The sequence below is a fragment of the Anopheles aquasalis genome, chromosome 2, assembly GCF_943734665.1.
Source record: "Anopheles aquasalis chromosome 2, idAnoAquaMG_Q_19, whole genome shotgun sequence".
Taxonomy (NCBI): domain Eukaryota; kingdom Metazoa; phylum Arthropoda; class Insecta; order Diptera; family Culicidae; genus Anopheles; species Anopheles aquasalis.
In genome coordinates, this window is record NC_064877.1 from 80,693,099 (window position 1) to 80,708,146 (window position 15,048).

The 15,048-nt window shown below is 47.0% G+C and overlaps 4 protein-coding genes across 4 annotated transcripts in view; 3 read left to right on the plus strand and 1 right to left on the minus strand.

Moving 5' to 3' along the window:
* The first annotated feature begins 3,872 nt into the window (after window positions 1-3,872).
* On the plus strand, window positions 3,873-5,367 carry LOC126572480 (zinc carboxypeptidase A 1-like). Its single transcript, XM_050231831.1, has one exon. It carries the CDS (start codon window positions 3,888-3,890, stop codon window positions 5,241-5,243), a length of 1,356 nt encoding a protein of 451 aa, XP_050087788.1. The 5' UTR covers window positions 3,873-3,887; the 3' UTR covers window positions 5,244-5,367.
* Window positions 5,281-9,503, minus strand: LOC126572493 (dynein axonemal assembly factor 1 homolog). The gene is made up of 10 exons (XM_050231849.1): window positions 9,445-9,503; window positions 9,284-9,375; window positions 9,065-9,204; window positions 8,839-8,926; window positions 8,628-8,770; window positions 8,472-8,570; window positions 8,346-8,410; window positions 8,191-8,276; window positions 8,076-8,119; window positions 5,281-8,006 (listed from the first exon to the last, which is right to left on the minus strand). Exons 1-10 carry the CDS (start codon window positions 9,483-9,485, stop codon window positions 5,379-5,381), a joined length of 3,426 nt encoding a protein of 1,141 aa, XP_050087806.1. The 5' UTR covers window positions 9,486-9,503; the 3' UTR covers window positions 5,281-5,378.
* Window positions 9,504-10,177: 674 nt separating this feature from the next.
* Window positions 10,178-11,424, plus strand: LOC126572483 (ficolin-2-like). The gene has a single exon (XM_050231836.1). The coding sequence runs from the start codon at window positions 10,192-10,194 to the stop codon at window positions 11,422-11,424; it is 1,233 nt and encodes a 410-aa protein (XP_050087793.1). The 5' UTR covers window positions 10,178-10,191.
* Window positions 11,425-14,712: 3,288 nt separating this feature from the next.
* LOC126572487 (sodium/potassium-transporting ATPase subunit beta-2) overlaps window positions 14,713-15,048 on the plus strand; it is an 18,823-nt gene continuing 18,487 nt past the window's right edge. The window contains exon 1 of the mRNA XM_050231842.1: window positions 14,713-14,798. The gene's annotated coding sequence lies outside the window, so the exon portion shown is untranslated. The remainder of the gene's footprint in view (window positions 14,799-15,048) is intronic.

Consider the following 15,048-nt stretch of genomic DNA (forward strand, 5'->3'; position numbering starts at 1 on the left):
GAAAAACTGCTGACTGTTGTATTTAAATTGATAGCAGCTATAGCGGGATTAATCTGGGCACATAACGAGATCACAAAAGGGGGCCCCCCGAGACGAGCCCCAATCCAGGAGGCCAGGGTTGTTCGTCATATTTTCGTTCCCGGCCCGTTCGTCTTTTGTAGTGTGCTGTTTGTTTGTTCAATCACGGAGCAGTGACTGATACGGGTACGGGTACGATCGTCTGGTTCTATTTACAGAGAGAGTGCCCGTACAATCGGTTTAAACCGGCCGATAAGCGTGAAAGTAGGGGGCAAGGAATCGGAAGTGTGTTGCTTGCATGCGCACGGGCTGGTCAATCGCAATCAGCTGGTGGCGGCGTGCCAAGCGTGGCAGTTGACACACAAGCGATCGATCTTGGTTCAATCTCGATCGGCTGAGAATCGTGACAACATCGCGATAACGCTCGAGGTTTACTAATGCAAGTTTACTGGCCCTGGTGTACACTACGCGGATCATTCTCGTTTATAAACAAGCTTGTTAAGCACTGAGCACTCTACTGGAAATAACCGGTAACGGCGCCACGCTGCGTTGCATGAAGGTTACTGACGGTGGTGATCCGACGACGTCCGGTGGTATGGAGATGACCCAGAGAGTGTCAGACAGGGCACTTGGTGGCTTTGATACGAAGCGATAGCGGCCGGTTGCATGTTTAATGGAAAGTTATAATCTACCGCCACCGTTATCGGTGACTGGCTTGTGGAACTTTCTTTTGATTGACACGAGAATGCTCGTGCTGCTTCTTTCTTTGCGATGCATCCCGTGTTGTAATTTCAATAAACGGGAATGTGCAATGTAATGGTCCTACAAGGGCACAGTACTATTTGGTCCCTGAATTGGTTTGTCGTGGTTTTATTAAACGATGGTGTCATTTTTTTGTTTAAGGTCTACAGCTCCATATGTTATGGCGTTTAAAAGAATAACTAAACACGTTTAAAACAAAATAAGTTACTGCTCACAATATCACCTGAAACATATTTTTTTCCCCAGTTTGAAAGAAGACTTGTCCCTAAAAAGTAAATTCTTGGGGGGACGTTTAAAAGTCTTCTTTCATTTCAAGAAAATGGTTGCTGAAAATTATCGTTTGTCTCCCATGCCAATCCCGCTGATCCCGTCACAACCTCACGGTCACCTGCTCGTCGGTTCGCACTGACAGCAATTTATTCGATTTATCACTTCTATGCGACAATTATGTTGGGACCCAAATCGACTCGAAGGTGATCTATCGATTTTTCCGCCAGGTGATGGAGGTCGTGGAGGAAATTTCCCGGGGAAATTATGAATCAATGTTAGTAACCGGAGGTTATCGTGGCATCCAAGCAAAAGTTACAAAACAATTGAATTGCGGAGGTCACAAAACGTCATTACGAATACGAAATGATGTAGCTTCGTTGCCGTAACCCGATGATGGAGGCGCCATACTTTCAGAGGTTTATAAGATAAAATTACCTAGCGATCTAGTTTTATCTAGCGAGTTTGAGACCCCTACTCTAGCGTTGATCCTTTTAAGAATATTTTGTGAAATTTTCGGATCAATCGAAGCAAACCCGACAAAGTTACCGAGAAAAATACATTTTTCAAGACATGCACTCTCATGGCAAATTTGATGCCATGGATGGAGTTTTTAATAAATCGTCCCCAAAATACGACCTTGAATATACTTGAAAAGCTGTAGTCTATTATTGTATTTTCCAAACAAATATACGTAGATAGTTTTCTACAAACAAATCATCAAAAATGAGCCGTTTTTAGGCCGAATCGAAAGACTTGCCCGGGTAAGCGACGAACCCGGTTGGATCTCTTTTATCTTCAAAATGCTGCCAAAAATCAATAAGTTGGAAATTCAACATAAACTCAACTGCGCTACCCGGATAAACTTGCAATCTAAGAAGAGAATATTGATTTGTAGATCTCTCCGCGAGGGCTTATGCGCGGTGGTAGCTCGACGCTCGATCCCTTCAAAGTGCGATTGGCGACTGATGACGGCCTCGGTCTGTTTCCAAACAAATGCTGCGTTATCTCCTTCTCGCGCCTAAGCTGCTCTCTAGCCTGGTAGTACTCTATTTTCAACATTCGCCTCCCTCGAGACCGAGTGAAAGACCTGGGTGTGCACCTCGACAGGGCACTTTTTCGCCATTAATTGAAGATACTTTAGACAAGGTAAAAAAGACCCCCCGTGTGGCTCGCATGTTTCCTGACGCTAGCAAACAATTTTCGGAATATATTATTATTGTTATTACTAAATTACTATCACTATGGAGTAGTATGACGCGCAAAGTTTTTCTGTTCCCTTCTGACTGAAAGTTGAACAAACACGAACCACCATTCCACCCCCATTACTTGACGAACTCCCGTTAAATGCTCATCAACAGTTAACTGTCCTCCTGTGGATAATTTAATCAAATATTAAACTACCAACAGCCCTTCTGTTTGACAATATAATTACAAAGAAATGTCTCTCTCTCTCTCTCTCACACGTTCGCTGTGATATCGAGTGTGAAAAGGAACTGCCAATAATAGCCACTGCACGCGAGGTAACGCGATTCAATGAACCGATAAAGGAAGGTGTACAAATCACCCAATTAATACCGCTGGCTGATACGTGATACGTGCAACGTGTTAGTAAAGATGAGGGGGTAGCAGGAAGATTAAAGAGCATTTTATTTTGCTCCGCTGCTCCTCCTCCAGCAGCAGCAAAAACCCACTTGAGCGCGTGCAATAACACACTTAAGTACCGTCGACGGTAAGTACCGGCTTGGCATGCACGCACATTCATGTCCGCTTCTCAAGTGTCCCGTAGCCCCAGTAGTGTGCAACTTGGCGGTGGCTTAGTCAAATCGTCGATCCAGTGGGCCGATTGCGGAATGCTTATTGTATTGCTCAGCTTCTTCCGTTTCTTCTCTTGCGCTGCGCACGCTTTCGCGCCAAGATTAACGAGGAAATGGCGCAGATGCTGCGGGATTATGTTCTTTCTTACTACCCTGGCTGTAGAAGGCAAAGATCGCATCTAACGCCGCAGATCATTATTACCGCTGGTATCTTGGCTATCACCACGGAGTGCGAACGAGTGGAGGACACAATGGAAGACGCTAGTCAAGTGTTGATGCGTTCTCTAAATGGGACAGCACGTTCGAGGGCGTTATAGTGGAGCCCACCACGATCGTCTTTATCGATTTAACCCTCGGTTGTGTGCATTTTTGTATCTGTGGTCAACGAAAACATCGTCTTATAAGCCTTTTTGTGAAGATTACTGAATGATTTTCTCATACGTTATGAACATTACATTGTACGAACCATTTTTAATCAGTTTCAGAAATAACGTATCACTGAAAGAACGCATAAAAGGTTAGATAATAAGATACAATCCTGCTATTGCTCGAGGAAAAGCAGCAAAGTAATTAATTTTTCATCAAAATGTTGTAGTTTACCTAATTAACAATTGCCAAACACGTCAACATGGATAAATGTTGATAAAACGTGTTGCTTTGTGTTTATAAACATAACACATATCCATAGCCAACGTGTTTGGGTACCCTGGGTGCCACTGGGCGGGTGTTAATTTCATCGGCCCATAATTACCTTTAAATATGAGATATCCAAAATAATTCAAAAGCGAATTCGGTGTGAAATGCGATGTACTTTGGGGATCCAGAATTTCGTAAAATAATATTTTCAGGAAGGCATTCATTTTTTCTTTGCAACTTGAAATGGGTACCCGGGTGCCCAACTGAGGGTTAAGAACCCCAAAGGCAGGCGCAAGTGTTACCTCGATGGTGGTGGTGGTGGTTGTGGTGCTAGCGACTTGCATCTGGGTTCGATAACATCCAGGGCTCCAGCTGGTGTGCTATAAAATGGCATTCCAACGGGAACTGGCCAGTACAGTCGGTTGCTGGTACCCCGGACGGTTAGACATGAAGTGGAACAGTGCTGGAAACGGTGCCTTCGCTGGTGCGCTGCTGCTGCTGGTGGTGGCATGCGGTGTAACCTTGGGTGATGGAGCGGAACTGGCACGGTACGATAACTACCGCCTGTATCAGGTGACACCCCGGAGCGCGGAACAGTTCCGGACGATCGCGGCCATGGAGGAAACGAGCGACAGTCTGATATTCACCGAGACGGCCCGGAAAGTCGGAGAACCGTTCAGCGTGATCGTGGCCCCCCACAAGTTGGCCGATTTTACGGAAACCCTCGAATCGGACCTCATCCCGTACCGGATGGTGGAAAGCAACGTGCAGCATTCGTTCGATGAGGAACGCTCGCGGATCATGAGCAAACGGACACGCGGTGTATTCGATTGGACCGATTATCAACCGCTGGAAGAGATTCACCGGTGGTTGGATCGATTGGCCGCTGACCACGAGGAGGTGCAGCTACTGAACGCCGGATACTCCCACCAGAACCGAACGCTGAAGGGTGTGCGGCTGTCCTACGGTGAGGGCCGTCCAGCGATCTTCCTCGAGGGTGGCATTCACGCCCGGGAATGGATCTCACCGGCCACCGTAACGTACATCCTGAACGAACTCATCAACAGCGAGGATCCCCAAGTGCGTGCCATCGCCGAGCGGTACGATTGGTACGTGTTCCCGAACGCCAATCCCGATGGGTACGAATACACGTTCCGCGTTAACCGGCTGTGGCGCAAAACACGCAAACCTTACGGGCTCGCTTGTTTCGGTGCCGATCCGAACCGCAACTGGGACTTCCACTGGGCGGAACAGGGTACCAGCAGTAACCCCTGCTCGGACACTTTCGCCGGACCGAAAGCATTCTCCGAGATTGAAACGAAATCGTTGGCTGCGTTCGTGAAGACACTCCGTGGTAAGCTCCGGGCGTACATTGCGTTCCATTCGTACTCGCAGTTGCTCCTGTTCCCGTACGGACACACCGGGGAGCATTCGCCGAACCATCAGGATTTGAATGAGATCGCTGATGCGACGGTACAATCGTTGGCACAGCGGTACGGTACGAGGTACACGTACGGGAATGTGTACGATGCCATCTATCCGGCCAGTGGTTCCAGTGTCGATTGGAGTTACGGGGTGGAGGATGTGAAGATCGCTTACACGTACGAGCTACGACCGGGATCGAACGCGTTCAATGGGTTCGTGCTGCCGCCGAAGCAAATCATTCCGACCGGTGAGGAAACTTTGGATTCACTCATCACGCTGCTGGAGGAATCGGCCGAACGGGGTTACCTGGCGGTCTAGAAATCGTTCGATTGTGAGGATTGTGTGCGTAATATGCTTTATTAGAATCGTGCACATCTACAAAAAGGGTGCTTAACCGGGGGTACTTGAAGAGAACAAATATAATCGCAAACACCCCCCCGCAGCTACATGCGCTTAATGTGTGCTTGATGTCTGGGAATCTTGATCCTCGTGGTGGTCGTGATGCTGCTCCTCAGGCTTAGACTCTTCGTCTTCCAGCTCTTCGATGGGTTCCTCCTGCTTGTCACGTGGCAACACAGCGGCCAACGCTTGCTTCAGCTCTTCATCTTCATCTTCTAGCTCCTCTGGCCACTCCGAAGGATCCTTGCACGCCTCCCAGGCACTAGCTCGTAACCCAGCCATCAATCCCACTTTTTCACACCCGGCTGATGGTTCGATTTCAATCAGTTCCAGTTCGGTGGCACTCGATTCACCGCCGGTGGTTGCCGTCGTCGCGATGCTCACCTTACGGCTCATGATAAGATACTCATCGAAGAGATGATTCGAAAGACGCCGCTCGTACCGTTGGTACGCTTGTTCCAGCTTTCGAACGTGGTGCCCATGATCGGTGCCAGTCGAGTCGACTGTGTCCGCATCGGATTCGGCCACATCTTCGCGACACTGTTCGATGAAGCGTCGGAAGCGTTGGATGATCGGGTGTGAGTTGAGATTGAGACACTGACGGAAGGCGTCCACATCGTCGTACCGGTTCCAGTACTCATCGACGGCATCATGGAGCACCTTAGCTTCCTCCTCCTCCTCCTCGTCCTGCAGCTCCCGAGCGGCATCCGAAAGGGCAAAGAACAGTTCGTCCTCCGTTAGCTTGTCGATCTCGAACTGAATGTCGATGAACTTGCGGTACACCGGATCACGGTTGAACTCGACCGGAAGTGACCGATGGCGTTGGTGTTGCTGACTGGTGCAACCGCGAGCATCGTGGTAATCGGCAAACTCATCCCGTTCCGCATCTTGGCCCGATGAGGAATCGTTCAATTCATTCGACGCTACATTAAGTGCTTGATCTTCTGCACGTTGTTCCAGTGTAGTAGTAAGATTCTCAACAATTTGCTCCACAATCGAACGGGCCTGACATTCCACGGATGGCGGTTGCTGTTCCTCGATGGTGATCTCCTCACCGATCGTTTGTATCATATCGTCCACCCGCTTCAGCTTCTCGCTGATCTGCCCATAATCGTCCATTATGTTTGCCAGCTGATCCTGAATGCTGTCGATGTGCGCGTTGTACTTTTCCTTCTGTGCCGTCACGCGATCGATCAGCGTTTGGAGTTTCTCCTGGTCCTTGCGGAACACTTCGAGCCGATAATCGCGGAAGTTGTGCTCCTTGCCACCGATCGATATCGGTTGCTGCTCCAGATCCATGTCCACCTCGGTGTGGCCTTTCAATAGACGGTCGAGTACCGCTTCCTTGGCCAGACTGCCGCGCTCAGTGTCATGTTCCTGGCGAGCCTGGTCGATTTTCGTTTCATTCGAACGCTGCTCGATCGTCTTCAGCACACCCTCGTAGACGATCGGTTCGGTGCGTTGCGATTTGGCCGTCTGTGGACGCACGAGCTTGTGGCGGTTCTTCAGGACGCACCGTGGATCACGCACATCTACGGAGTGGAAAAAGCGCTTGTACTCATCGATGAACTCCGTGATTGTTCCTTGGCGATCATCGTCGGCCAGCGGTTTCCTGCTTGGTCCTTCGTCGTGGCCGTGCTCACACTCCGAGCTGCTGCTACTGGTGCTGCTGTTACAGAGCATTGCTTCGCTTCGTAACGTCGTGGCCAGTTTGCGGTGCTTCTTGGGGACTATTTTGTCGTACATGTCCTCGCTGTCGGACGTGTCCGAGCCCGAAGTGTAGGTAAGACTGTTGCGCACCGAACGGTCAAAATCGGTAACGAGCGTTGGGTCGGAGTTGGAATCTGAGCCAGTGACGTTACCGACGGATACGATGGAATCTTTGCGCGGTGCGTTTGTCTCCAGCGCGATCGATGTGGATGGTTGTGGTGGTGGAGCGTTTATTTCGCTGCAGGAAGGTTGCATCGTGATGGAAATTTCCTTCGAGTGGATCGTGACATTTAGGGTATCGTCCGCTTCTGCTGAGGCGATTTTTTCCGCTTTTTCCTTGACCAGTGGTTTCGGTAAGGGCTGCTGATCTTCCGGAATGACGGTTTCTATTGCTTTTGCACCATCAGCGGACGCTATGTTGTTGTCCGTGGGAACTGCTGGATCATTGGTTGCATTTTCGGTGAGTTTTTCATCCGTATCCTGGACAATTTCTACAATTTGGACAGGCTGCATGATATCGTCAGAAGGATCAATCGTCGATTCGTTCGATGAGATCATTTCCTTTATAATTTCATCATCATTTGCAGCACTTTCATCCTTTTCCGAGAGTTCTGCGAAAGTTTTGTCTTGCGTTTTCATAGTAGCATCACCATCGGCATGTTCTGCTCCTGGATGCTCCTTCTTTGTGGTCAAATTTACATACTCCGCTTGGCTAATCTCTTCAACTAGCACCGTTGGTTTGCTTTCCTTTTTAAAACATTCGGATGCATGCCCTGGCACTGAGACCGGCTCTGCTTTTATGGGATTCATCTGCATCGTTGGTCCTTCTAACTGTTGACTGAAAAGCTGCTCCATTTGCTTCCAAGCCACCTCGTTCGATTCACATTCGGTACTTTCGTTGAATTGATCCTCTTCTCGTGACTGGCCATCCTCGGAATCGGCACCAGGATCCTCATCGCTGCTGGTCTTCAACTGGATGAAGATGAGAAGTATTAGAACAAGAGAGCATTTTTAAACACGAAATGATCTGTGTTCGCTCACCAATTCCGGTTCACCATCACCTCGGTGTCGTAGCCGAAGTGTTGCTAAGAAGATGAAAGGAGAAAAATAAGGGCATTGAACGCTGCAGAATGCTTTATGCTGAACGTCACCGTACCGTTAATGCTGCGCCGCATTTTTCGCTGTTCCTCACGCTTCCAACGTAAATGTTCCTTCCGTTCTTCTTCGTGGCCTCCTCGTTTCCTGCAAAAAATGTGTTCAAAGACCGTAATTCAATGAAGAAGGGTTCATCGGCCTATCGTCCATACTTACCATGCTTCAGCACACGCACGATCTTTCTCAAATACGGGACGCGTGTCGAGGTAAGTGAGAGATTTCTTGAAAAAAATAATTAAAAAAATAGCATCCTTCATTGGAAACACACTGGGCTACACTTACGCATTCCAGGATAAGTGTTTTCCGATACGCTGGAATTTCATTCACGACCGGATTTCCTGTTAGTGTCAGCACACGCAAACCTTTCATATCGCCCAAAATCTGTAGGAAAAGAACGAGTGGTCAGCACTGCAGAGTAGGCTGTGCCGTGCCAGTTACCTTCACGACAGCGATGTCTTCGATGCGGTTGTGCGAAATGTCCAGCACGGACACGAAATCGCATTTGCGCAGCTCCGCCACACTGTCGACCGACTTCAGATAGTTGTGCGAAAGGTTGAGGGTGTTCAAAATGGGCAGCACATCTACGGGAACAGCATGCTGTTAGATCAAAACGAATCAGGTGCACGAGGAGTGCCGATGAAGCACTTACCGATGCCGCAGTTTTCAATCTTTGTGATGTGATTGTGGGATAAGTTGAGCGTGTCGAGTTGCTTGCAGTGCTCCAGGTTTTCGATGCGCTGCAGTGAGAAGTGAGACCAAAAAAAAAACGAATACTCAAAATAGACCAGAAGAAGCGCTCAGGTGCCACTCAAATCGGCTGAATACATAAATCAATACCAGCGACCAGCGACGGCCCGAGGCTCGCTTTTACTGACCTTGATGAGGTTGTTGTGTAAATAGAGACAACGCAATTGGGGCTGATGCTCCAGGCCGGATATGCTGGAAATGGCGTTGCACTCCAGCCACAGGCACTTGAGTCCAACGTACTCTTCCAGGCATTCGATGGCGTTGTATCCTTTGGAAGAGATGCGAAAATATGTGAGAGTCTCGATGGCTGCCCGTCGATGCACACTCGATGCGGCTAATGTACGTACCGGAGTAGTGCAGATAGAGAACATCGTTCAAATGGGGTGTAAGGTAGAGTTTGTTCTTACGGCACGACGCCTGAATACTCTTCTTGGTCATCCTGCAAAACAGCAGACCGAGTGCAAGTTGGGCAGTTTGGTTCACGTTTGGAAATTATGGATTAACTTACTTTTTAGGACCGAATTCGTTATCCAACTGTTCTCGCACCATGGTTTTGTGGAGCAATAACTAAACACAACCACTTGAAAGGACGATAAACCGCGCAATGGAAGGAATGGAAAAATAACAAACGACCAGCATTTGCCATGGTAACCAGATTGGTTGTTTGCTTATTTCAGCGCTGAACAAATGGCTCGTGGTGTCTTGAATATTTCTGTAGCCGATATTTATTTTACGTTAAGTTTGAAAATTATTCTGTTAAGCGAAGGCGAATACCAAGAATGAAACGAAAAAGATTTATTTTGTGAAGACGAAAGCGTGAAGACACTCAGGTACTCTTGGTAGCATAAATTAAACATCATGATATGTTTAAAAATGTATGTTTTATTGTTATGTTTGATGATTAAAATTATTTAACAATGGAATATGCATTTGTATGGCTCATAAGCATATGTGATTGATGTTATGATGATTTTGAAACATAAACTAAGATTACCAGTGGATGGCAGGAGGGTCTTATCACTAAAAAAGGGACGTCATAAAGCGACCAAATCAGCTTCTAGCAAGCCAGTAGAGCATGGCTTATCAAAAAGAAAGTACACAAGTAGCTAACGCTGAAATGTGATTGCGGTTTTATTCATGTGTGTTCTCGATTGCCTCGTTCTTAGTGGGTATTAGAGTGACGGTGTACAATTTAATCAGTACAAAACGTCACACGGAACAGTACAGAGGCATCTTGGCCTCCAGTTAAATTGGTATGTTACAAAGTTTCGTTTCAAAAATGAATCTGCGCGTTGGATTGATCGTGTGTTGCGCTGTTATCTATGCTGGTGCAAGTGATCGAGATAGTGTAAATAAAAACGGTGTGGATCATTCAACATTTGACACGCTGGGATACGGTCTCGAATTGGTCCTGACCAAGTTCGATTTCATAGCAAACAAGTTACAGAAGATAGAGGAAAGGTTGCAGACGACGGAAAACAAGCTGGATAGTATGGAGAAAGAGATCCACCAGCAACGATCCACTCAGGAGCAGATAGTTGCTCTGTTGCACGAACGACGCCACGAGCAAGAGTCAAAAAGCAGCCAAAAAGGAAAGTTTTCCACGATTAAGAAATTGGGAAATAATGCCTCGCTAAATGTAAGTGAACTTCAAAATCAAATTCGGCAGAAGGTTCTTGCAGCATTGCATAAACTCGATCCAGATGTCAACAACGGACATAACATCAGTCAGCAGATAATGAAAGTGGATTACAGTAGTGTTGTAACACCAACGCAAGCTAGTGTTCCACAGCCCCCGGCAACACCACCAACGAAAACTACTACTATAACTACTACACCGAAGCCTCAGCAAAGAGTGGATGGTTCCTCGTGCAAAAATGTTCATTCGAAAGAGTCTGGAACGTATCTGATCCGCGTGAGGAATGATAGTGAACCGTTTGAAGTGAATTGTGAACAGGAAACGTTTGGAGGAGGATGGATTGTATTTCAGTTCCGTTACGACGGATCACTGGACTTTTACCGAGGGTGGAATGAGTTCCGCGACGGTTTTGGTGATTTAAACAAAGAGTTTTGGTTGGGTCTGGAGAAAGTCCACCAGATAACAAGCGACCGTAAGCATGAATTGGCCATTGAAATGAAAGACTTTAACGGAACATACAAATGTGCACGGTATGATGCTTCCGAAATAGGCAGTGAGAGTGACCAATACCACGTGAAGGCTATCGGAAAGTATAATGGAACTGCACTCAGTGAAATGTACAATTATAAGGGTCGGAAGTTCTCAACCAAAGATCGGGATAATGATAAGAGCAGCAGACATTGTGCACGCGAGCACGAAGGCGCATGGTGGCACAGGGCTTGTACTAACGTGAATTTGAACGGGCGATACATGAATGCTGAGGACGAAAAATCAATCCATTGGTATTATTTCGATTTCAATGTGCAAGGATTGAGGTATTCGCGAATGATGATCCGGGAGCTGGAATAGCGTTTCTAGTCGGTTTCATGGTAGATTGCGTTGAATAAAAAATCTACAATTTTGAATTGAAACACTTTCTACAGTTCTAAACTAAATTTCATCCGAAACACCATTCCAAACAAGATATATAAATAAATAAGATGCAAGGAAAAAACTCAGTAAATGATGTACTACGGTCATGAATGGGAATGGAAATGGTGTTAAAATCCACTGTGGTAAATCAAAGCTCTTTGCGTATAAACTTTCAAGGAGTGCAGCTTTCGTGGGGCACGCACGGCGTAAAGTTGCTCGTTTTCATTTTTACCTTTTTTGATTTTAAAGATTTTTTTAATTTTTCATTACTTTCTTATATACTTTAGATTGCCTTGCAAAATAGAATAAAAGCAAGCCTATCGCGATAAACTCGGTAAAATCACAATCGGATTCGATTAATTTCTTCACAACATTCGATAAGCCTGTTCATGTTTTTTTTTATAAATATTATGCGTGTGTGACGTATTTACCTTGATATCGTCGTACTATGTTATAAAATCCTCGAATGATTCCAAATTTCCCCTCAGAAACGTGACCACCCATCACAAGCCGGGATAGGGTCTGCAACAAACATTTCCATTATCAACGCGATGTATGTATTTCCATAAAGCGACGCTAATGAGGCAAATGAATTGCACTATCACGCCTCGAACCGCGGAACAAATACAGGGCGGTATGTCATGATGAATGCAAAAATAGACTTTTCACCGACTGCAGTCGTGTTGAGAATATTTCACTTTTACGTCGAATCGCTCAATCATGTTATATTTTATGCAACAGCTGGTTGAACGGGCTGGTACCTTACCTTTGCCACTATCAGCGCCCATTTTAAAACATAGAAATAATTCAAATGGAGGATCGAAAGCAAAAATGATGATACTGGAAATCGGTGTTAAAATGTTCTGCATCATCTATGCTTTAGCTAATCGTTTTGTAGTTTTGATTAGTACGATTCGCGAAGAACCAATCAGACATTATGTCATTTGATGGTCGTGACTAGTGGTGCCTCTTCTTTAGCACTCCGAAAGATAAAAGTCTAGCCAGGCGCCTCTCTCGCTGGAGCCGGATTGCCCGTGCTGGAGCTAAATTACTGGTTGAAAACAACCCTGATAGTGTGCTAATTGACACCGTTTGCTAATGATTTCCAATCGTGTATAGCCAATACCTCTACCAAGGTGACAAGGTGACAAAAACGTCACATTCTTCCTTGGAGATCGCACGAAGAAGCTCCACGAGGAGCCACGGTTTATCGGTAACGATGACGTAGATGGGTGCGAAAAGCATACCCCATGCGTGACGGTGCGAACTCCGGATTGTCATCCGGTCGTACTCTTAGCGGTATGGATTGTTGTCGCGTGATTCCACCATCGTGTATCATTTAACTGCCTCTCCACGTTCAGCGTCATGATTAGCGATGTGATTTGTGACTCGCTAAATGGTCGCACAGAAACGAATGGAGCCGTCCACGAGGTGCCATTTCCGTGTCGTCATCAGAATGGTGCAACAGTGGACAGAGCGGATGTTGAATTGGGCTCTGCTTATTGAAAGTGCCCGTGCCGCATCAATCGATTTATCGCAAAACTGATCACGATCACGATCGTGATGTGACGTGGCGTGTAGTCGGCCGACAAACCGAGCTCGATGTTTATGTCTTCGATTTTTGTTGTACCTCTTTGGCATAAAATAAACAGACGGTCAGTGGTTGCTAAGGGACACCAACGCTTGCTCTCGAGTGCCTCTTGAACTCGATACAAATATACGAATGGATGGTGAATGGAGTGCCCCCTGTTTCTCTGTCTCGGGCAATTGTTTATTTTAATGCGATAAAAACGTTCGCCAACAAGTTAGACACATTTTTTGCATTTATCATTTTATCAACATCATGCCACGGCATCAAAGTTCTCATTCTTATCGGGCGCAAATATAGAAAGGCTTCATCGGTGTTCCGAAGCGGTGATCAAGGGTTTTCCTTCATTTCCCTTCGACCTCTGGCACTGACCGATCTTTGGCTACAGCCCAACCTATCCGGTCCCGGAAACTCCACCCCACCCTCCCCGGGGATCGATAATTTTCTTTTAATGCTCCCTCAATTTCCTGTTCACACCTTGACGTCGGTGACGGTGACTGAGCTGCGCCTCCTTTACAACCCTCTCTTGTAATGACCTCGACTCGGGAAATCCGGTAGGCGCTGTCGGCGAACGATTGGTGGAAATGGTTTTTCAGCTTTTCTTCTCATTCACTCCTTCATCTTTTCGTGGTGAAGAATTTCTTGCTCCGGGGAAAGAGGGATGCGCTGTTTTTTTTGTTATTGGAGGTGGAACCGATGGAAAAACATGATGATTACGCAATTGTGAGCATGATAACCTGCCGAAAAAAGGTATTGTTGGTGTCAAGGTGTCAAGACGAACACTGGTCCCAAATTGCAATACGATAGGGAACGAATTCCTCGCACTAATATCCTTTTCTTCTGTTATCCAAGGCAAGAGGATAAGGAGGAAAGGTGCAGACCGATCCGTAGGAGTCTTTGTTTCGTTGTTCATGCTTTCTGGAGGCTCGAGGACCCGTGGGTACGGTGAGCACTCCTCCGAGCACTCCTTCCGAGGAAAATCTAATGGCGTAACAGCTGAGGTATGACGTAATGGATTGTTGTTGGAGTTGCTGTAGTCTCACCGCCACCGTCACCGTAGCGCCTGAATAGCTGTACTCTGGATATGGAACCTTTGGGGAGGACCAACAGACACCCTTGCTGGCCCCCCTGCTGGCGTGAGTTCCGTGTGAGCGCAGAATGGTCCGCGAGAGCCGCATTGCCCGTCCACGACGGGGGCCACCGGAAATGAAGGACGAGTCCGGATTGTGGTGAGCGAGAGCAAGAGACAGAGAAAGAGAGAGAGAGAGAGAGACCGTGGTGGTGGAATGTGTGGAAAAAAGTAAAATAAGCGACGATTACACAATCACTGGCGTCGTTTTCTGCTCTTCTCGGGCGGAAGCGCGCGACCCGAAGAGAGAAGAGAAAATCACGGGAGCACGGTAACCCATTTTCCCAGAAGCAAACGAAGGAAGCAGTAAGCGGCACGTACCCGTCATGGCCAAAGGAGTGGCGCATCGAAAATGCCGCTCCCGCGAAAGGGGGTGTTGGATTTTTTTTTGTTGGAGAAAGAATATCCTCGAGAGAATGCCAGTGAGAGAGAGAGCAAGAGAGAGGCAGGCTGGTAGGATCTCTCGCAGCACCAATCCAGTGACGATGTGCGGGCAAGGACCACTTGCATAGAGTATTCGGTTCTATGTGGTCATAGTAAGAGGTTAGGTTCTGTCCTGAGTCCGTCGGCCTGGTTGAAAAATTGGTGCTCTTGGTAAAATTTCCGGATAAAATCCACTTCCTGCATCCTTTACAGTGCTTGTGTTCTTTCGTGTGTGATTGTGTGCGAAAAAAGGTGTCACATTTCCGCAAAGATGGACCAAAAACGAAAATGGTGTCTCGAGGAATATCGCGAGGAAAAGTGCCACTCAAGACAGTAGCTCAAAATTGAGCTACCAGGACATGAATGCGTAGTTTGTCGAGGCATTGTCGAAGGAACATTGCCATGGATTGCCATGGAAACT

Coding starts and splice junctions, on each gene's coding strand:
- LOC126572483 (XM_050231836.1), top strand. CDS start 10,192: ATGTTACAAAGTTTCGTTTCAAAAATGAATCTGCGCGTTGGATTGATC.
- LOC126572493 (XM_050231849.1), bottom strand. CDS start 9,485: ATGGTGCGAGAACAGTTGGATAACGAATTCGGTCCTAAAAA. Junction 8,927..9,064: donor TACACAACAACCTCATCAAG/GTCAGTAAAAGC, acceptor TTCTCACTGCAG/CGCATCGAAAACCTGGAGCA. Junction 8,277..8,345: donor CGTGCGTGTGCTGAAGCATG/GTAAGTATGGAC, acceptor CATTTTTTGCAG/GAAACGAGGAGGCCACGAAG.
- LOC126572480 (XM_050231831.1), top strand. CDS start 3,888: ATGGCATTCCAACGGGAACTGGCCAGTACAGTCGGTTGCTGGTACCCC.